The 20,874-nt window shown below is 55.4% G+C and overlaps 1 protein-coding gene and 1 long non-coding RNA gene across 2 annotated transcripts in view; both read left to right on the top strand.

The window, feature by feature from the left end:
* Positions 1–354: 354 nt before the first annotated feature.
* Positions 355–8,265, top strand: LOC131381973 (uncharacterized). The gene is made up of 3 exons (XR_009211087.1): positions 355–490; positions 4,534–4,695; positions 8,032–8,265. It is a non-coding gene; the product is annotated as an uncharacterized LOC131381973 (long non-coding RNA).
* Positions 8,266–10,344: 2,079 nt separating this feature from the next.
* DOC2B (double C2 domain beta) overlaps positions 10,345–20,874 on the top strand; it is a 33,964-nt gene continuing 23,434 nt past the window's right edge. The window contains exons 1-2 of the mRNA XM_032138174.2: positions 10,345–11,003; positions 19,513–19,592. Of these exons, the coding sequence (XP_031994065.1) occupies positions 10,631–11,003; positions 19,513–19,592 (453 nt within the window). The 5' untranslated portion in view covers positions 10,345–10,630. The remainder of the gene's footprint in view (positions 11,004–19,512; positions 19,593–20,874) is intronic.

Raw genomic sequence — 20,874 nt, 5'->3', positions numbered from 1 at the left:
AGGGTGAGCACATGCCAAGGCCACAGGACAGGTGCAACAGGAGCCACCGGGCCTCCACCCTCTGCCCCGTAGGGCCCCTTCACACCAAGAGCTCCAGCCAGGCTCAACCACAAGCAGCTCCCCAAACACCACACTCCTCCCCGTGCCCGGCCTCAGCACCTGCTGTTCCCCCTGCCTGGACCCCTTTCTCCCTCCTGCAGCTCTTTGCTGGGCTAACCTTTTCTCAGCCTTGAGGTTTCAGGACTGAGGCCAACACAGTGGCTCCTGCTCTTGCCTTAGGGCAGAAGAGGGGTGAGGGAGACAGCGGATGGGGCTGCAGAGGCAGGGGCTGCCGGGTGGTTAACCTGATGCAGACCCCCTGCCCTCTGAGGAAGGCTGGGCATGAGCCTGAAGGCCAGGCCTTGTAGGGAGTCCGGGACCCCTGGATCATTGTCCTGTGGGTTCAAGGAGCAGAGGACTGGCCCAGCACTGGCAGGTGCCACCGAGGATGGTAAGCAAAGCTCAGCTCAGCTCACCCTCCCTACTCACCCACAAAGAACGATGCTCTGCCACCTGCAGCCTTAACATGTTGGGCAAGCATGCCCCTTCACAGGGGCAGGGGAACAGGTAACTGTCACGGGGGGCAGGGGAACAGGTAACTGTCACGGGGGCAGGGGAACAGGTAACTGTCACGGGGGCAGGGGAACAGGTAACTGTCAGGGGGGCAGGGGAACAGGTAACTGTCACGGGGGCGGGGGAAGAGGTAACTGTCACGGGGCAGGGGAACAGGTAACTGTCACAGGCTGGGGGTAGGTGGCAGTGGTCAAGGGTGTCAATTCTGGAGCCAGATTGCCAAGCCTCAGGGCCAGCTGGCCTCTTTCTAGTTATGAGAACTTGGCCATTTGCTTAACCTTCACTGACTTAGCACACCCTATTTTACTGTAATAATTATGTGCTTATTTCAATGTGCCATAGAGAGACATAATCAGCACATCAATTCCCATCATAGATATTACTGTTAGGACAAAGCTAACCTGGGCATTTAAGGGATTTTTAAGTAAGTCTGTTTAAAGAAAAGTACTAAGTAAATAATAGTGCAGGTTCCAGCTGGGAAGCTGATTCATAAGTGATGAAAGTTAAGGTAATGCCAGCTGGGGTTTTCCTTAGACCCAGTGGTGTTCGAACTGTTCCCCAGACCCTGGGAGCCCCAGAAGGTTCCAGGCAGGCAGAGATGCCCAGACCAGGGGGTGGGAGAGGGTCAGGGCTGCTCTCCAGGGGGGCATGAGGAAGCTGCTCATGGAACAAGTGCTCTCCCAGGTGCAATTAAAATTTATTTATTGTGAACTTATTTTTACCTGCTTTTTTTAGTGTGGTAAAATAGACATAACCTAAGATACACCATTCCAACCATTTTTCTTTTCTTTTCCTTTTTTTTTTTTTTTTTGAGATAGGGTCTTGCTCTGTCACCCAGGCTGGTATACAATGGTGCAATAGTGGCTCTGCAGCCTCGATCTCCCCAGTTCAAGGACCCTCCCCTCCTCCTGAGTAGCTGGGACTGCGGGTGATGCTACCACACCCCACTGCTTGTTTAATTCTTTGTAGTGATGGCGTCTCACTGTGTTGCCCAGATTGGAGTGCAGTGCTGAGAACATGATTCACTGCAGCCTCAACCTCCTAGGCTCAAGCAATCCTCCTGCCTCAGCAACCCCAGCAGCTGGGACTACAAGGTGTGTGCCACTGCACCTGGCTAACTTTTAAAAAAACATTTTGTAGAGACAGAGTCTCACCATCTTCCCCAGGCTGGTCTCAAACTCCTGGGCTCAAGTGATCCTCTTGCCTCGGCCTCCCTAAGTGCTGGGATTATAGGTGTGAACCATTGTGCCAGAGGCCATTTCAACATTTTTTTTTTTTTTTTTTTTTGAGATGCGGTCTCGCTTCTGTTGCCCAGGCTGGAGTGCAGTGGCATGATCTTGGCTCACTGCAACCTCCACCTCCCAGGTTCAAGCGATTCTCCTGCCTCAGCCTCCTGAGTAGCTGGGATTATAGGCGACCACCACCACGCCCAGCTAATTTTTGTATTTTTAGTAGAGACGGGGTTTCACCATGTTGGTCAGGCTGGTCGTGAACTCCTGACCTCAGGTGATCCACCCGCCTCGGCCTCCCAAAGTGCTGGGATTACAGGTGTGAGCCACCGTGCCCGGCCCTTTTCAACCGCTTTTAAGTGTACAGTTGAGTGGCATTAAGTACAGTCACAGTGTTGTCCAACCATCACCACCATCCATTTCAGAACTCTCTCATCATCTCAAACAGAAACTCTGCATCTGTCAAGTAAAAACCCCCTATTCTGTACCCCAAAACCTCTGGCAACCTCTATTGTACTTTCAGTCTCTATGAATTTGCCTATTCTAGGGCTAATTTTTTCCAACAGGCTAATACACATGCGTGGTAAGAATTCACAGAGCAGAAAAGTTTCCCTGTCCTCTAGCGCTCTTCCCAGATGAACTGCTGTTACCAGTGTCCTGTTTCTTCTTTCAGAGGTATCCTGTGCATATACTTGCAAATATGCACGTGTATACATAACTTTTCATTTATTTACAAAGGGAATATGCTTTTTATGCCTCTTGCTTTTTTATTTAACAATACATCTGGGAGATGAAAAGATATTTAGTGCATCAGTATATCAATATCTCTTCCATATCAGCACACACATCTTTGTTAATGGTTGTGCAGTATTCTATTGCATAGGTGAGGCATACTGTATTTAGCCAATCCTTATTGATAGAAGCTCTTTAATTGTTAATTTGTTGCATTTATCTATTGCTAGCACATGCCCACCCTTAGCAGCAGAAATGAAGTAGCACCTAGTTAGCAAGGAGAACTAATTAAATATAAAAAAAACCTACCAGACTAGCAAAAATTCGAGTCTGGCAATACCAAGTGTTGACAAGGACATGGAGGAACTGGCACTGTCATAGATGGTTGGTGAGAATGGCAATGGTTCTAACAAGTTTGGGAAGCAGTTAGGCACTCTCTAGTCAAGCTAAAGATATACAGACCCTAGATCCAGCAAATTTCCTATCCAAGAAACTCTAAAGAAACTCTCTCTGGCCAGTTGTGGTGGCACACACCTGTAATCCCAGCACTTTGGGAGGCTGAGGTGGGAGGATCACCTGAGCCCCGGGAGGTTGAGGCTGTGGTGAGCCGAGATGGCATGAGTGAACTTTAGCCTGGGCAATAGAGTGAGACCCTGTCTCAAAAAAAAAAAAAAAAATCCCATGTATGGACCAGGAAACAGGAATAGCCATTGCAGCATGTTGATGATAGCCACGTATAGGAACTAACTTAAATGTTCAACAATAGGAGAAAAGAGAAATAAATTATGGCGTACTCATATAGTGGAACAGTAGACGCAATAAAAGCAAACTATAGCTAGATGCATCAACAGGAAAAAACTTCACAAACAATAAAAAGTCAAAAATGAGTTTAATGAGGTTACATACAGTATGATGCCATTTTTACAAAGTTTTAAATCATGCAAAACAATACCATATATTGTTTATAGGTACACACATTTGTAGTAAATGTAAAACTAAGTTCATGTAAGCCTGGGCAACATAGCAAGACCCATCTTTAAAAAATAAAACATAAAAAAATTAGCTGGACATGGTGGTGCATATCTGTGGTTCTGGCTACTCAGGAGGCTGAGATGGGAGGATCACTTGAGCCCAGGAGTTCAAGACTGCAGTGAGCCATGATCCCTCCACTGCATTCCAGCCTGGGTAACAAAGCAAGGTCCAGTCTCTTAAAAAAAAAAAAAAAAAAAAAGCGGGGGGTGCCAGGCGTGGTGGTTCACGCCTATAATCCCAGCACTTTGGGAGACCGAGGTGGGCAGATCACCTGAGGTCAGGAATTCAAGACCAGTATGGCCAACATGGTGAAACCCCATCTCTACTACAAATACAAAGAACTACGCCCGCCAAGCATGGTGGCAGTCACCTGTAGTCCCAGCTACTCAGGAGGCTGAGGCAGGAAAATTGCTTGAACCTGGGAGGTGGAGGTGGCAGTGAACCGAGATCGTGCCATTGCACTTCAGCCTGGGCAACAGGGTGAGACTCTGTCTCAAACACACACAAAAAGTGAAACACATCATCATTGAAAGCTACCACTTGCATTGTTAATACCTTTGAATTGCATCATGAATTCAAAGCGATTGGAGGGAACATTTGTGGCTGTTGGCCCTGGGTTTCCACCAGCCCTGGGCTGGTTAGAGTTTCTACCCGTTCTAATTCATGTATAATGCTGAGATGTTCACTCCAGTCATGAAGACCCTGGGCTCTAGAGGTCCCCAGGCCTGTGGGAGGGAGGCTTGTCTGTGCTGTGATATAGGCCTCAGGCTCTGCCCCTCTTTCTCCCAGAGGTCATTTCTAGAGCTTCCCCAGAGGGTTCAGCATTATCCGTCTGTGACATCTAATCTCCTGCCTTAGGCAGCCTGATCCTGGGCTAAGTCTCTCCTGGCAGGGGAGCCTCTCACCCGGCCTCTTTGAAATCCCACAGCACAGACCTTGGCAGTGTGGAGGGAGAGAGCCTGGTTCTTCCGCCCAGCCCTGGGCAGCCTTCTGGTGTCCCAGGATAGAAAAAAGACTCACATTTCTTTGCACCATTGAGCCCGTCACTGCAGCACCACAGCATTTGACATCTGCAAAACAACATCATTAGGTAGGTGTTAACTTTTCCCCACTGCTAGGCCTGGTGCTCGTAAATGTACTGTGACGAGTGTAATGTGTTTATGAGAATGTGCATAATAAATTATCAGAAATAGGCTGCGTTTTTAATATCACTTAATATATTAAGTTGGCCTCTAAGCAGCCACAAGCTGTATTGCAATTGCTGAACTGACTTGCTGGCGTCAGTGCTCCATCATGCTCTCCATGCCGAGGGCATAGTGTATGCCAAGAAGGAGGCAGGGGACCCCCCAGAGTGGTGGTTCCTGCCTCCCTTCCTGACTTCCCCTCCATCATCTGGAATCTAAAGAAAAATGGGCTTCATTTATCACTGGGCCCCCTACAGATTGCAGCACAGGGCCTGTTACAGGGCAGGTGCACAATAAATATTTGTGGAAATGTGGCTTCATGAATAAATGACTGGACAAGAGACCTTGGAAGGCCCCTCTCCGTCAACCAGCAACACTGGATTTCCTCCATCCAAGCGCCTCTGTTGGGTTAAAATTTTCTGTTAATACAGAGAACGTTCTATTAGCATAGCAGGACACGATCTCCTCCGGTAATCAGGGAAGGGTGGGAACGGGGGACACATGTTAGGCCTGGGTCAGAGAGAGCCCTTCTTCTCCGGGCACATGGACACCAGCCAAGATGCCAAGCAAGGAGCATCCAGCCAAGAGCTGCACAGAGGGCATTGCCTCAGAAACACACGTTACCTACTCTAAGAAGAGTCGTTAACTGGTCCTTCTCTGCCGAGACCAGCTCGGTCGGGGAGACCCTAACCCAGTGGCGCTAGAGGAATTAAAGACACACACACAGAAATATAGAGGTGTGAAGTGGGAAATCAGGGGTCTCACAGCCTTCAGAGCTGAGAACCCCCAAACAAAGATTTACCCACGTATTTATTAACAGCAAACCAGTCATTAGCACTGTTTCTATAGATATTAAATATCCCTTATGGGAAACTAAGCGATGGGCTGAATTAAAGGAATAGGTTGGGCTAGTTAACTGCAGCAGGAGCATGTCCTTAAGGCACAGATTGCTCACGCTATTGTTTGTGGCTTAAGAACGCCTTTAAGCGGTTTTCCACTCTGGGCGGGCTGGGTGTTCCTCGCCCTCATTCCGGTAAACCCACAACCTTCCAGCGTGGGTGTTATGGCCATTATGAACAAGTTACAGTGCTGCAGAGATTTTGTTTATGGCCAGTTTTGGGGCCAGTTTATGGATAGATTTTGGGGGGCCTGCTCCTAACACTTCTCCACCAGGAAAGAGGTCAGACTACCCAAACAGGAGGAGATCAGACTCCCTGCTGTGGCTCTGCCAAACCTCTCTGGAAATTCCAACACCTGCCTTGGGTTAGGCACTCACTTCTCCAGTGAAGAATCACTAAATATTGAGAGATGTCACTGATGGGCATATGTTACACATGTGAACAGCATAGAGGCAGCCCAGCAGGTTGAAAATCACTGTTAAACCATTAGCACCCTCTAATCCAGCAAGTCTCAACCTTCATTGTCTACCACAATCATCAGGGGTACTTGTTAAGATGTATCCTGAGTGTGCACACAGGTATCCTGAGTCAGTGGGTGTGAGCTGATGTGTCCTGAGTGTGCACACAGGTATCCTGAGTCAGTGGGTGTGAGGTGATGCGTCCTGAGTGTGCACACAGGTATCCTGAGTCAGTGGGTGTGAGACGGTGCATCCTGAGTGTGCACACACATATCCTGAGTCAGTGGGTGTGAAGTGGTGCATCCTGAGTGTGCACACAGGTATCCTGAGTCAGTGGGTGTGAGGTGATGCATCCTGAGTGTGCACACAGTATCCTGAGTCAGTGGGTGTGAGGTGGTGCGTCCTGAGTGTTCACACAGGTATCCTGAGTCAGTGGGTATGAGGTGATGCATCCTGTGTGCACACAGGTATCCTGAGTCAGTGGGTGTGAGGTGATGCGTCCTGAGTGTGCACACAGTATCCTGAGTCAGTGGGCGTGAGGTGATGCGTCCTGAGTGTGCACACAGGTATCCTGAGTCAGTGGGTGTGAGGTGGTGCGTCCTGAGTGTGCACACAGGTATCCTGAGTCAGTGTGTGTGAGGTGGGGGCCTGGAATCTGCATTATTGATAGACATCCTGGGCTGGGTGTGGCGACTCACACTTGTAATCTCAGCATTTTGAGAGGCCACGGCAGGAAAACCATTTAAAGCCAGGAGTTTGAGAGTAGCTTGGGTAACGTGGCAAGACCCCATCTCTACAAAAATTTTAAAAATTAGCTGGGGATGGTGGTGCATGCATGTGGTCCCAGATACTTCGGAGGCTGAGTTGGGAAGATCACCTGAGCCTCGGGAGGTCGAGGTTGCAGTGAGCCACGATCGCACCACTGCACTCCAGCTGCAGTGACAAAGTAAATAGACATGCTAGTGTTACAGATACCGGGACCATTTTTTAAAGAACCCACTTTATCTCATTTGACAGGAGCCTTTGATAGGGTCTGTGGGGAGTTGGGAGAAAGCTCAGAAGCTTATTGGGAAAAGCAGGAGGCAGAGAGGCAAGGGCGCAGGGCTTCTGAGGGCTGTGACCAAGGGCAGACTGCATCCACTTAACTTTGCCAGAGGCTGGTCCAGCTGCCTAGCCACCCACCTCAGCATGGGGAATGGAAGGCAACATGATTGATGAGGCTTTGGACATATCCAACTGCTTAGAGATGCCCACACATGCCAGCCAGCGCCCAGCCTTGGCAAGTGCATCCATTTCTCACCTGGTCTTGGCAGCAGACAGGGAGCAGCCAACCACATGTCACTGGTAGAGAAATCGAGGCAGGCACTGGGAATGCAATGACAGTTTGCACCAGGAAGGTTTGCACCAGGACGATTTGCACCAGGAAGGCAGGGGCAACAGAATCACAATTCCCTGAGTGCCAGTCGCACACTGGGCACTGTGCTAAGCACTGTATACCCATCCTCACCTTTCACTCACACAAGGTTGTTCTTATTCTCCCCCATTGCAGATGAGACCCAGGGCCTAAGATAAGCAACTTTCCCAAAGTCCGGCACGCTTAGGGGGAAGCACACCTGACTTCTGACTCTAAGTCTGCCTACTCCCTGACCTATGCTCTTTCTAGAAAGTGCACACTTGCCCAGATAACACCACTTCTATCCCTTGGGGAGGCCCCACCCCATTTCAGCTGGGCTCAGAGCTGGGCAAATTCAGACCTAGAGTGGATTTCAACTCTGCCACCTGCCAAAAGCTAGACCCCAACAAACCATGTGTTTCTCCAGTGGGCATCCTGGGGTTCCCTGGCTCCATGCTTAGGAGGCTGGGCCCTCCACCTGACTTCTTCCAGACCCTCCCCAAGAGCCAGCTCCTGCAGAGCCAAGAGCCGTGAGCTGATCCTCCAAAAACCAGACCCACAGGACAAGAGGCCAGGAGGGAGCAGCCAGCTCTCGGTGAACACAGGCACAGGGCCGTGGCAGACTCAGCGGTCAGGACGTCCAGGTCTCATCCCCAGCCTCAGTTTCCCCATCTGTAAGATGATCACGACACCCTCTAGTTCCTTAGTAAAGGAATGATAAAATGACGGTTCAGCGTCTGTATTTTAATGCCTGTGTCATTATATAATCATTTTGTGATGCAGCCACCTCTGGCACAGAAAAAGTCACTCTGTGCCTATTTAAGAATTAATCCCCTTAAGCATTCCTGGAAACGAGAACCCCTCTGTGCCAGGCTGCCCTTCCAGGCTCTTCTGTCCTTCCCTTTGGCTCTTGGAAGGCTGAATATTTCTCCCACCAGGATCTCAGACTATCTTTAGGGAACCCCCAGGCCGGTTCATTCCCACTGTAACCCCTGAGGCTCTTGGCCTCCTCCCCTCCTCCCCTTCCTCCTCCTTTTTTTCCCTCCTTCCCCTCCTCCTCAGTTTGGGCTTCCCCTGTCCAAGAAGCCTCAGGATGAGCTTTGGGAACAAGGTTTTACCTGTGTTTCCAACTCTGCTCTGAGCCCCTGAGCTCTGTAGTGGAGGGGAGGAAAGGGAGAAGGGAGGGAAAGTGGAAGCATGGAAAAGTCAGGACACTGGGCTCTCATCGCAGCTCTGTCGCCAGCCAGGTCACCCTGGACACATCCTTGTGCCTGAGCGCTGATTTTCTCCCCTGTGAAATGGGAACAGCAGGCCCTGCCTACATCCTGGGGTGGTTTAAGGAATCAATGAGATGACAGCTGTGAATGTTCTTGGCACAGTGCAACATATGCCATGTGTTTCTCCAGTGTTTTCAAAGGCCGGTAGTGCCCGCCACCACCCAGTTCAGAACTCACCACGAAACATGAATTTCTCATCACTTCTCACCATGAGTCTTGTCTTTCCAAAGGAAGGGAGAAAGGAAAGCCAAGTGAGCACCTCTTACCTGTCGTTCTGTGCTGGATGGGGCCTTGCCACAATGCTGTGCAGTTGGAAATAGCCTCACTTCATAGATGAAGAAACTGAGGCTCAAAGAGGTCAAATAGCCTGCCAGAAGTGTGCAGCTGGAAGCCATAGGGCAAGGCTTTGCCTCTTTCCTCTGCTCCCCATCACTCTGCAGGGGTTATGGTGGGGGAACAAGAGAGGCTTGGAGCCCCTCATTCAGACTCACCAAAGGCACCAGCTAAGAAGCTCAGTGTCTTACACGTCAGTGGAAACCAGAGGGTAAACAGGATTCCATCCATGCCCAGGGCTTTCCGGGAACACACCTGTCCAAGCAGCAGCAGTTCCCAACAGAGCTCTGGTCCCGGAAAGCGGGACAGCCGGGGCTGGGCCCTGTGGGATTTGTTTAGTGATCTGACCATGTGGGAGGCTTAGAGTAGGAGTGGGGGTGGGGGGAGGGTGCCGCCCAGCCTCACTGCATCACTCACCGCCCAGGCCCTGCCCTTACCCCCTCCTGACCAGGCCCTGTGCAGGTTCTCAGCCACCCTGCCCCGGTGGGTCCTTCGGACTACTCATTGACCAAGTGAGGGACTGACCCGCGGTTAGAGTGCTGTGTTGTATGTGACCTGAGAATATGTGTGCACAGACTGTGCCCCGGTGTCCTTGTACAGTTGAGCGTGTACATGTCCTGCCCGTGTGTAGGCAGCCTGTCCCTACACGCTAGGAGTGTGACTCCATGTCCTGCTAGATGGGGGAGGAGAGAGGGAGTTGTGCTCAGCGTCCTCTGATCACTTCTATGGGCACGTGTTTGTGCGTCTTGTTAGGGGTGCTTGGGGGTGTGGAAGCCTGTGCCCTGGGTGCCCTTGATCACCTGTGTGTGTGCTCCATTAGGTGTGCACGCCTGTGCATTGGGGATGTACTGTGTCACAGCATCCTAAACCAACTCTGTATGTGCGCATGCAGACGTTTGTGTGTGTGTCCTACGGTGTGAGCGAGCGGATGCTTCCACCACGTGTCTCTGCACACGCAGGTGTGCACTTGCACACCTGCGTGTGTCCCGAGAGAGCCAGCAGAGCCCAGCGTGGGCTGGCACGCGCGGGAACGTGTGGGTGCGCGTCCTGCGGGTCCCTGCCCAGCTGGCTCCCAGCTTGTACTGCGGGCGTGCATGAGCGGAAGGCGCCCGGCGGCCCTGCCTGGCCGCGAGTGTGCGCGCGCGGGGTCCCGGGCCGGCGTGCACGCCGGTGTGAGTGCGAGTGCGAGTGAATGTGGCGCCGCGCGGCTCCCTCCGCTCCGCGCCGCCCGCGCAGCCCGCACACTCACCCTGCTTGGTTGCTGCCGGGTGACGCGGGCTGGGCCCGCCCCCTGCCTGCCGGCCTCTGGCACTCACTCGCGCCGTCCGCAGCGGAGCGGGCAGCAGCCAAGTCAGGGCCGTCCGGGGGCGCGGCCGGCGATGCCCGCAGCACCCCCCGCGCCCCGCCGGGCCTGCTGAGCCTCCCCCGGGCCGGGGTCGCGCCGGGCCGGGCCGCGCCCGGGGCGGGGCGGCGCTGCCTGCATGACCCTCCGGCGGCGCGGGGAGAAGGCGACCATCAGCATTCAGGAGCATATGGCCATCGACGTGTGCCCCGGCCCCATCCGTCCCATCAAGCAGATCTCCGACTACTTCCCCCGCTTCCCGCGGGGCCTGCCCCCGGACGCCGGGCCCCGCGCCGCTGCACCCCCGGACGCCCCCGCGCGCTCGGCTGTGGCCGGTGCCGGCCGCCGCAGCCCCTCCGACGGCGCCCGCGAGGACGACGAGGATGTGGACCAGCTCTTCGGAGCCTACGGCTCCAGCCCGGGCCCCAGCCCGGGTCCCAGCCCCGCGCGGCCGCCAGCCAAGCCGCCGGAGGACGAGCCGGACGCCGACGGCTACGAGTCGGACGATTGCAGTAAGTTTCCAACTCGCCGACTTCGCGCCCCCTCCCCTGGCTCGGGCTCGGCCCGCCCACGGCCTCACGGGTTCCCTCGGCCGGTCCCCCTCGCGCTCTTGGTGCGCTCTCCGCGCCCTGCCCACCGGCCTCCTCCGACCCAGACCCAGACCGCAGAGGAGGGACGTTTGGGGGCGCCCCCTGGGGGAGTCCCATTTCCGGGGCCGGGTTCCCCGGAGCCAGCGCCGCGCCCCCTCCCTGCCAGCCCGCCCTCCCGGAGCTCCGGCGCGGGCGGCTGCTTTTGTTCCCGGGAAGGGCGGAGCTGCGTCCCGGGGAGACACCAGTTGCTGCCGGCCGCGCGGTGGCTCCGCGCTCGCCAGCCGCTCCGGGAGGGCCTCGCGGCCGAGGGTCAGGGCTGGGGCGAGCTGGGGAGGGGCCCGAGGCTGGGAGCGGCCCGGCCTCCCGCGTGGGCCCGGCGGCCCGCAGAGCGCAGCTGCTTTGCTGGCGCGCGGGCCGAGGACCAGGAGGACCGCGGGGCCGCTCGTCCTTTGGAAAAACCTTGGCGGTTCCTCCTCCGGTGTCCATGGACCCCGCCGCAGCGCTCGCCAGGGCCGCGCACCTTCGCCCACCTGTTACGCCCGCGGCCCCCGGGCAGAGAGGGCCCCCCGGCCCGCTCCCCCTCCTCCGGGACTGAGCCCCGAGCCCCTGGGAGCAGGCAAGCGCCGGAGTCCCGGGACCGAGGCCCGGCCGGTGGGCGCTCCCGGCGCCTTTTCCCGTCCCCGAGGGTGCCTGTCCGGCCCGAACCGGGACTGGCTGGGAAACCGACGCCGGAAGAGGTCGCAGTCCAGTGAGGAATTGGTTTGCGCGGGGTGGGGATGGGATGTGAGAACCCCCTCCTAGCCCCGCTGTGGGCTCCAGACTTGTCACTGAGACCTGGAAAACCAGCGTCAAACCGCAGCCCTTCCCGGGACGTGGCCCTTGTCGGGCAGGAGTCCTGCTCCGGCTTCTCCAGGGCTGGGGCTGCCCCTCCCCTGCGCAGCAGGGATGTCTGCGCCCGGCTTGGGCACTCACCGGGGCCTGTGGGCTGCGGGCCTGGAGTTTCCCAAGCATCAATTGTGCCACCAGAAGCTGAAGGCAGGGATTACCAGTGGCCCCTGGGCGCAGACCCCCCATCGCCCCAACTGCGGAGGCCCATCAGCAGTGGCCGGTTACAGCAGGGCCCCTGTAGGGGAAACTGCCTGCTATGCACGTTCTCGAGGCCTGGACCACGGCCCTCGGGCCAGCGCCTGGCATCTGAAGGCCCTGCCCTGGGGCATGGGGGCTGGGGAGCAGTCTTGTCCCTCCACTTTCCTGCCAGCTTGGGGAAATTGGGTCGGAAGAGTTTTTCGCCCTCAGGGCTGTGCCCTAGATCCACCCCCCTCCCCTCTGCTCCTGGCACCCTGTGCGAAGCTCACCCTGGACGTGCTGATCCCCTGGGCAGGCCCTGAGTGGGACCCAAGTCACTACTTTGGCTGCCCTGAATCCAAAGCCTCCCCCAGAAGAAGGGATGGGAAAGTCGTTCCCATTTCCGGCATCTCTGCTGCGGCACCAAGGAAGTAAGAGGCGAGGGCAGAGCTTCAGGCCACCCTCCTGGTGCCACAGAGGGCCCTCTGGATGGCAGATGGCCAAGAGGCTTTTTTTTTTTTTTTTTTTTGCTGTCTCTGAACCCACAAAGCAAGGAGGGGACCAGGAAGCTAGAAACTCAGGCCAGCCAGCCCCATCTCCAATCCATCAGCTCAGCAGCCCTTCATTCACCGAGCATGTCCTGGCAGCAGGGCTGGGTCCCTGGCCTGAGATACATGCCGTGCAGGGGCCAGACTCGCATGGGGTCAGCAGTGCAGGGCAGAGCTGGATGCAGCTTTGCCAGCTTGAACTGTGGGCTGGCCACACCCATATTACCAGGACACGCCAAAGAAATTCTGAAAATGGGCTCAGAGGAGCCAAGGAGGATGGTGTGCCACTGAGCTAGGGCCAGCTTGGGCCCCTGCCGCCCCCTTCGAGGGGGCCTCACCCTAGGCTTGGATCCTGTGGGCGGCTGACAAACATCCTAGGCACAGGAGCCCAGAAATCTTGGCTCTTGTCCATGGTGGGGGAACAGGTTCTGGGGTGGGACTGCCTTCCACCCAGTACCCCAGGCCGTGCCCCCCTCTGGGCTGTGACAACCAGATCCCTAGAATAAGCCTAAATGATTCAAGCCAGATGGTTCATTATGGCTTTAGCCAGGGTTATGCTATTTGCTGCCCTAATTATTGGATTATCTCTGTTCTGACAAAAAGAAATGAGGGCGGTTGCTCTGTTGTCCAAGGCAGAGAGTGAAGTGCTGTTTATTTACTCAGCCTTTTCTCCTGGCTCTTTAAAGCCCTTCCTTTATTCAGTCATGTCAAAGCACCAGCACACGACTCGCATTTTCCCAGCAGATCTCGCAGAGGGGCGATGACAGGGAGGAAAGGCAGTGCATGTCCTAATGAGGAGCAGGACCCAGCGTCCGCCCTGCCAGTTCTCATGGGGTGGCCTCTGTGGCGTGCTGCCCTCCAGGTGGGCCGTGGGCCACACACACCACATGCTGCCCCTACTGGAGATGCTCTCCTGCCCAGCCCCCACCTGTGGAAGCCCAGTTCGTTCTTCAAAGCTGTAATCACTAGAGTGCCATGGGTTGCAAGTGACAGAAAACCAACTCAGAGTGGCTGAAACAATGACAGCTGAGGTCTTGCCGTGCCAGGGTGCACCCATGCGGGAGCCCCTCGGCACTGTCAGGGGTGAGGGTTCCGTCCGTCTTTGCTCGTGGCTGTGCGCTTTTCCTTGTAGAGCAAAATCAAGGCGGTTTCCGATTCCCAGGGGTGTCTGGGTGAGGAAGGTTCAGGTGCAAACCAAGGTCAGAATGACGCTGTCAGTCTCCATCAGCCAAGCAGGACCCTCAGGTCCAAGGTGGCTGCAGCAGGTCCAGGCATCACGTGTAACGATAAGGTCCTCGACTGGGTAAGGACCGATTCCTTTTCTCGTGTCTCAGTGTAAGAGCGAGGAAACCTCTCCCAGAAGTCCCCAGGAGACCTGACCTTTTGTCTCACTGGCCAGAATTGCATCACATGGCTGTGTTAAACCTGCCCTGTGTGGTTCACCCGAGACCGGGTCAGGACTGATGCCCATGCAGGTCTGGAGCAAGGACAAAGTGTTGAATCCACCACAAAGGTTCTCCTTGTCAGGGGGCATATTCCAGCCCCCACTAGCTGTGGTGCCCCTTCCTTTGAGCCCAGAACCTCTTTGGCCCCAGTCATGTTCTACCTGGACCTGTGACATTTTTAATGCACTCAACGTTATAGCAACAACTCTGTGGCAGGCTCTGTGTTAGGCACAGAGATAGAAGAATGCTGAGAGGCAACCTCTGACCTGAGGGTATTCATCCAAACCAAGACAAACAGGTGACCCCACAGCGAGGGACAGGGAGGCAAGAACCCAGATGGAAAGCTCTGGCTGGCGGAGGTCACTCACAGAGAGGGCTCAGCTCTAAGACTGGGAGGAGGGAGGAGGTGGGCTGGCAGAGAGGAAAGAGGAAAGGGAGGTGCTCCTGGCAGAGGGACGGCTGTGTACACAGGTCCTGAAGTGTCAGAAACTCAGCCCAGTGTAGGCAAAACAATAGAGCCAAGTGGCTCAAAGAACGGGAAGAGACCTGTGAGGAGGCCAAAGCGGTCATATCACAGAAGGTCTTGAATGCCACACCAAGGAGGCTGAACTGAGTCCAGGAGTTGATTAAAGCAGGTGAATGAAGATGTTTATAAGAATCTCAACACTCGTCTCTGAGCTCCTGGGAAGCAGGATGATGGCTCGTTTCTCTCTGTCCCCCCTGCAGTGCCGGCCTGGCTCAGTGGCTCAGGTTCCCCAACTATGAAATGCTTTCAACACAAGCTTGATGATTTTCTATGGTCCTTGCCACAGTTTTTTTTTTTTTTTTTTTTTAAACTGTTTGAGAGCCTGACATTTTTCTTCCAAAAAAAAAAAAAGAAATCAGGGCAGATTTCCTGTTCCCATGGGTGTCAGGAAAGTCCAGGCGCAAACCAAGGTTATGACGAGGCTGTCAGGTCTCCATCAGCCAAGCAGGGTTGTTCGGCCTCAGAGGAGCCAACAGGGGCTTGAGCTTGATTTTCTCTGAATTAGCCCCATTAAAGCTCTATAATTATCGACAAGCGGGTGACAACTCTCAAAGGCCCATTAGTGACCAACCCTCATTATTTTTCCGAAGACGTAAACTTCGGTGGGGTCATGTGATTTGAGCGCTCCAAGGGCAGGGCACTGTGGCTCACAGAGAAGCACCTTCTCCTGCCCTTAGGGCCCGCCCCACTCCCAGCACAAGCCCGAGGTGCTTTTCCAACGCGGGGGGCTCTCCAGGGCAGCGGCTGAGCCCCCACTCTCCTTCCCCTAGAGCGACTCTGCTTTTCTCTCTGTTTGTTTCTTAGTTGCATCCTCCTAAGATTTCAGCTAAACAAAGTGGCCAGAAAAAAGCTTTTTGGACCAGGGCGGAGTGGCCCGTGCGTGCCTGTAATCCCAGCACTTTGGGAGGTGGAGGCGGGAGGATTGCTTGAGCCCGGGAGTTCCAGACCAGCCTGAGCAACGTAGTGAGACCCCCCCCGCCGCCACACACACACACCACTGTCTCTTTTTTTGTAAATATTTTTTTAAATTAGCCGGGCATGGTGGTGGGCGCCTGTAGTCCCAGCTACTTGGGAGGCTGAGGTGAGAGGATGGTTTGAGCCTGGGAGGCTGAACATGATCGCACCACTGTACTCCAGCCTGGGTAACAGAACAAGACCCTGTCTCCAAAAAAAAAAAAAAAAAAAAACTTCTTGGGAGCCACTAGGCTGTAAGGGAGAAACTATTAGGATGGAAGTGAAGAGGCCTAGACTGTGTGCCCGGGTCTGCTGGGCCACGCTGAGCTGCTCACCTCCCCTCTCTGAGCCTCATTTCTCTAAAGGGAAATGAAGAGTTTGGGGCATGTGTCTGTAAGAGAGTTTCACCAGCCTCTCAAAATTGTGACCGAGCTTCTGTTTATAAACTATCATTTCTTAAAGACATTCCAGTGGAGTTCAAAGAAATTCATCAGTCCCTTCCTGGTGACACATTGGGCGTGCTGTTCCTTCCCAGGAGGTGGTGACAGGTGTCAGTTTTCCCCCCAAGCAGTTGGAGCAGATCGCTGCCCTCCTTGGACAGGGGTTTCTGTAGAGCCAGTGCAGGGGCTCCTCCCCTCCAGGAGCTGGGTGTCCCAGGGGGAGCAGGCAGCCACTCTGTCTTCTGGCTGTCCTTCTCTGGGGTTGGGAAACAGGCAGAAATCAGAGTGTGCATTTGTACACGTGGGTGTCACACCAGATCCCAGCTCCTGGGAGCACCTGGAGGGCAAGTTGGTTTGAATGGACCAGCCATGTGTGTCTGCCTCTGCTGTTTGTTGGTCTCACAGGTGTGGCCAAGGCATGGTCCCTGTGCTCAGGAGGCTAATTCGTTGGGGGAACAAACCCCAGGTAGGCCTGACCTGAACAGCAGATCCATTTACTATCACGTAAAGCCAACGGCTTTGGAGAATATTGTTACAAAAGCACAGATTGGTGCGTCTTGGACTGTGGCTGTGTTCACTGTTGCAGAAGCAGTGGGATATACCTCCCTTCCAGCAGCCTCACCTGCCTGGTGTGGAGATGGCAGCTAGCATGCAGGCAGCTGAAGGCCAGCTACAGCTATTGCTGAGGCACACATACCCTGCTCAGAAGAACGCGCCCCAGGCTTCACTCAAGACCTAGTATTTATTTATTTTTTTGAGACAGGATCTCGCAGTGTCGCCCAGGTTGGATGCAGTGGTACAATCACGCTCACTGTAGCCTCAACCTCCTGGGCTCAAGTGGTCCTCCCACCTCAGCCTCCCGAGTAGCTGGGACCACAGGCATGTGCCACCATGCCTGGCTATTTTTGTATTTTTTGTAGAGACGGGTGTTGCCATGTTGGCCAGGCTGGTCTTGAACTCCTGGGCTCAAGTGATCCACCCGCCTCAGCCTCCTAAAGTGCTGGGATTATAGGCGTGAGCCACCACACCCGGCTATTTTTGTGGTTTCGTTGCCATGTTGGCCAGGCTGGTCTCGAACTCCTGGGCTCAAGTGATCCACCCGCCTCAGCCTCCTAAACTGCTGAGATGACAGGCGTGAGCACCACACCAGCCACTGAAGACCTGTTGGCTCTTAGTTTGCACACAGTTCCAACAAGTATCATCACCTGGTCTCATGGGAGAAACAATTATTGAATAGGCGAGAGCTGTCTGCGCCACCACAGACAAGTAATCTAATAGGAGTTTCAGGCCGATGTCAAAGGAAGAGGCAGAAAAATGAAGAAAACCGAAAAGAGGGCCACCCGGGACCCTCTGGTGGAGGGGTTGCTTCATGTCCCCTTTTGCATCTGGACCATGACTGTGACATACGGAAGAGTAATTGTAGCCATAGCAATGACTCAGGTTATTCAGAAAAGTTTAAGTTTGTATGTTCTGTTCCCAAAGGCAGGGAGGGAAATGATCCAGTTTAGGACAGTTTCATTCCAGAATGGGTCTCATAGAAGCCAGTACTGTTAGCTAGAAAACCCACCATAGGGATCTGCCCCTTCTCTAATGATCTACTGAGCTCCTCCCACACCCCAGCCACACTGTGTGCTGCCAGCTCCTCCCACACCCCAGCCACACTGTGTGCTGCCAGCTCCTCCCACACCCCAGCCACACTGTGTGCTGCCAGCTCCTCCCACACCCCGGCCACACTGTGTGCTGCCAGCTCCTCCTACACCCCAGGCACACTGTGTGCTGCGAGGTGGATACTATTGTTGTCTCCATTTTACAGATGAGTAAACTGAGGCATAAAGACGTTAGATAAGCTGGTCACACAGTAGGGAAGGGCACGCTGGGATTTGAACCGAGGAGACTGATGTCAGAGGGCAGGTCTTGCACCCCACACTGCTGCAAAGACAGAGACATATGCCTGATTCGTGTTAGAAGGGGATGATCTAGACAAACGCCACTCCCATCACCAGCTCAGAATAAAGGACACTCCACACTCGTGGCCTTTCATTAGCCAATTTCCCTGCAGACCCAAGAAACTTTGTTATGCCTGGGCCCAGCACTCGCCCAGAGATCTGCAAACTTGTTCTATAAAGGGCCGGATAGTAAATATTTTCAGCTGTGCAGGCTGTGTGGTCTGCTTCTGACGTAGGAAAGCAGCCGCAGACGAGATGTAAATGATGGGCCCGGTCAGGTGTGGCCACAGTTTGGGAGCCTAGGTCAGAGCCTGAAGAATAACGTCCTTCAAGTTTGGCTTTCCCTTATCCCAGGATCACACCAGCCGCTAAGTCCGCACCTGCTGGTTGGCCTGTGGTTGGAATCGTCACCTCCCCCAGCCCCTCTGTGCCATTGGCCAACTCCTACTCATCCCTCATGGCTCAGGTGAAGCATGGCCTCCTCCAGGAAGCCTTCCCTGATGGTCCCAAGTCACATGGGCTCCCCATGGCTCCCGGCTCACCAGACTCTACCGCAGCAAATTATTTCCGTTTGTTCCTCGCCTTAAGCTGTACTTTCCTTGGGGTAGGGACGCTGCCTCACAGATGTCCATCCCTTAGAGTCTGGCATGTCGTAAACACTTGGTAAATAATGAAGGAATGTGACACCAGTTGACTGGCCCTGCAGCCTGGGAGCAGGCTCTGGGCTTCTGAAGCCATCTGTGAATGTGCATCTTGCTGTCTGGGGACTGCCCCCAAGCTCTGCCCCCCACCATCACCTCGGCCTTCATGCTGGGAGCCGCTTCTGCATGGAAAGCCACAGCTGCTGTGAGTGATTGTCCCCGGGGAGGGAGGCAGCTGCACCCAATTATGGCTGCACCCTCCCTGCTGGCTTTTGGGAGTTACCACTGCCATTGAGAGACTTGGGGGCAGCAGTATGAGGACCCAGCTGGCTCCTCACAGCCTGCTCGGGGTCCCCAAGGGGCCAGAGAGACGGAGGAGCCGCAGTCCTGTGTGTTGGCTGGGGGACTGGTGATCAAATCAGCTGATCTTCCTGGCCAGGGCCTGTCCCTCTCAAAGCCTCATCTCCTCTGCTTTCTCATGTGATCCTCGTGACATTTCACAGGTGAGGGAAACTGAGGCACGGGGCCCAGACTGGCAGTTGCACCAGGAGGGCAGGAAGTCCTCTGGCTGGGTGCCCAACTCAGGTGGGCCACACACTGGGCCAGACAGGGAACTGGAGTGACCCCCCTGACCTCTCTGAGTCTCAGCTCCTCCTCTGGAAAGTGGGGAGAATATTGTCACTTCCCAGGGTTGGATGGGACTGGGAGGGTAGGTGAGGGGCTGGCACACAGCAGGTGCTTGGTTGGCGGCAGCCACCATGGAATGGTGGCACCTGCCCAGGCCAGGCTCATCCAGCCTCACAGGGGCAGGAGAAGCCTCTCCAAGATGCGGCCAGGGTGGGACCTGTGCCCTCCTCTGTCCGCAGCCGCCCTGGGCACGCTGGACTTCAGCCTGCTGTACGACCAGGAGAACAACGCCCTCCACTGCACCATCACCAAGGCCAAGGTAGGCCCCGCCACCTGCCCCCAAATTCCCTGCCCCGGGGTCCTCAAGAGATGGCCTAGGTCAGGGAGGCCAGACCACACCACCCCCCAGGTTCCTGTCCAGGCTTTTAGATGTCTGCGCTGTGTGGGGTGCGGGGCCAGGAAGGAATTCTTGTTTAAACCTTCTTGAATACCCAACCCCAAGAAACGCCCTGGACAGTCAGGCATTGTGGGGAGCAAAGAAACAGATGAGAATGGGAAGATGAAGGCCTGGACCGAGGACCCCTGAGCCTGGGGAGGGGCTGCTGAGAGGGAAAGAGAGGAGCAGGGTGATGTCTGCCCTGCAGGCCAAGGGAGGGCGGGTTGGGTGCTGGTGCCTCCAGGCCTCCCAGACGCCCTGAGGAGTGGGGATGCCACTTTGCACCCTGGAAGCCGAGCCACGGGAGGAGGCCGATGCCACTCCAGGCAGGGCGTCCAGGGCCTGAGCCCAGAGGCCCTCTGAGCCTCACTACATGGGCTGGGGTTGTGGGTGCCTGTGGACCCCTCTGCAGCCTGGCCTGGTCCCTGGTGCTGCCCTCTGGCTCTGCCGCTCCAGCCAGCATGTGTCAGCTCCATGTTCTCAACTGTCCTGTTCCCTTCCCCCTCACCCCATCGCTCCCTGTGGGAGGAAGGTGCCAAAATTGATGTTCTCTCGCAAGGTAAGGGCCTGCATGGCCAGTGGAGTCCCTCTAGTAGCCCCATGGAAGGGCCTGAGCCAGCCCAGCTCAGATCCAGCGGCTTCCCGCAGAGCTGCCTGGGTCCAGGCCCCACCCAGCCTCCCAACCTGCAGGCTCCCTGCCCCTCCTCCCAGCCTGGCAGCGAGGTCTGCCCTTGGCACCATGCCCACCCAGCAGGACAGGCTACTGCGTGCCACCCCAGGCTGTCCTCCAGCACAGCCTGGGCCACCACATGTGGACTGCCATGGGTAGGTGTGAGTGCCATCCACACCAGCCTCAGGGCCCTGGTAGGGCACTGAGAGGCCTGCACGCTCCATCCCACCCCTGCCTTCCCCTCTAGAACCACCCATGCTATGACTCGGGGCATGTCCAGCCCTGCCTGGCGGGGGCTCCAGCCCGCCGCTAGGAGCAGAACTGAGCATTTGTCAAACCCCAGCTGTGCCAAGGTAGAGACCAAGCTAGACCCTTCCTCCTTTCCCTCTGTCTAACTTTGCAGAGGTGGTCCAGGCCTGGGGACTGGAGAGGTGCTGGCTGCCAGGCCACTCTGGCCAAAGCCCGCCCCTTCCTCTCTCCATGCCAGACACCAGG

This window comes from Hylobates moloch, unplaced genomic scaffold (assembly GCF_009828535.3).
Source record: "Hylobates moloch isolate HMO894 unplaced genomic scaffold, HMol_V3 SCAFFOLD_19, whole genome shotgun sequence".
Classification (NCBI taxonomy): domain Eukaryota; kingdom Metazoa; phylum Chordata; class Mammalia; order Primates; family Hylobatidae; genus Hylobates; species Hylobates moloch.
The sequence above is the reverse complement of the archived record's forward strand: the minus strand, read 5'-3'. Positions and strand labels throughout refer to the sequence as shown.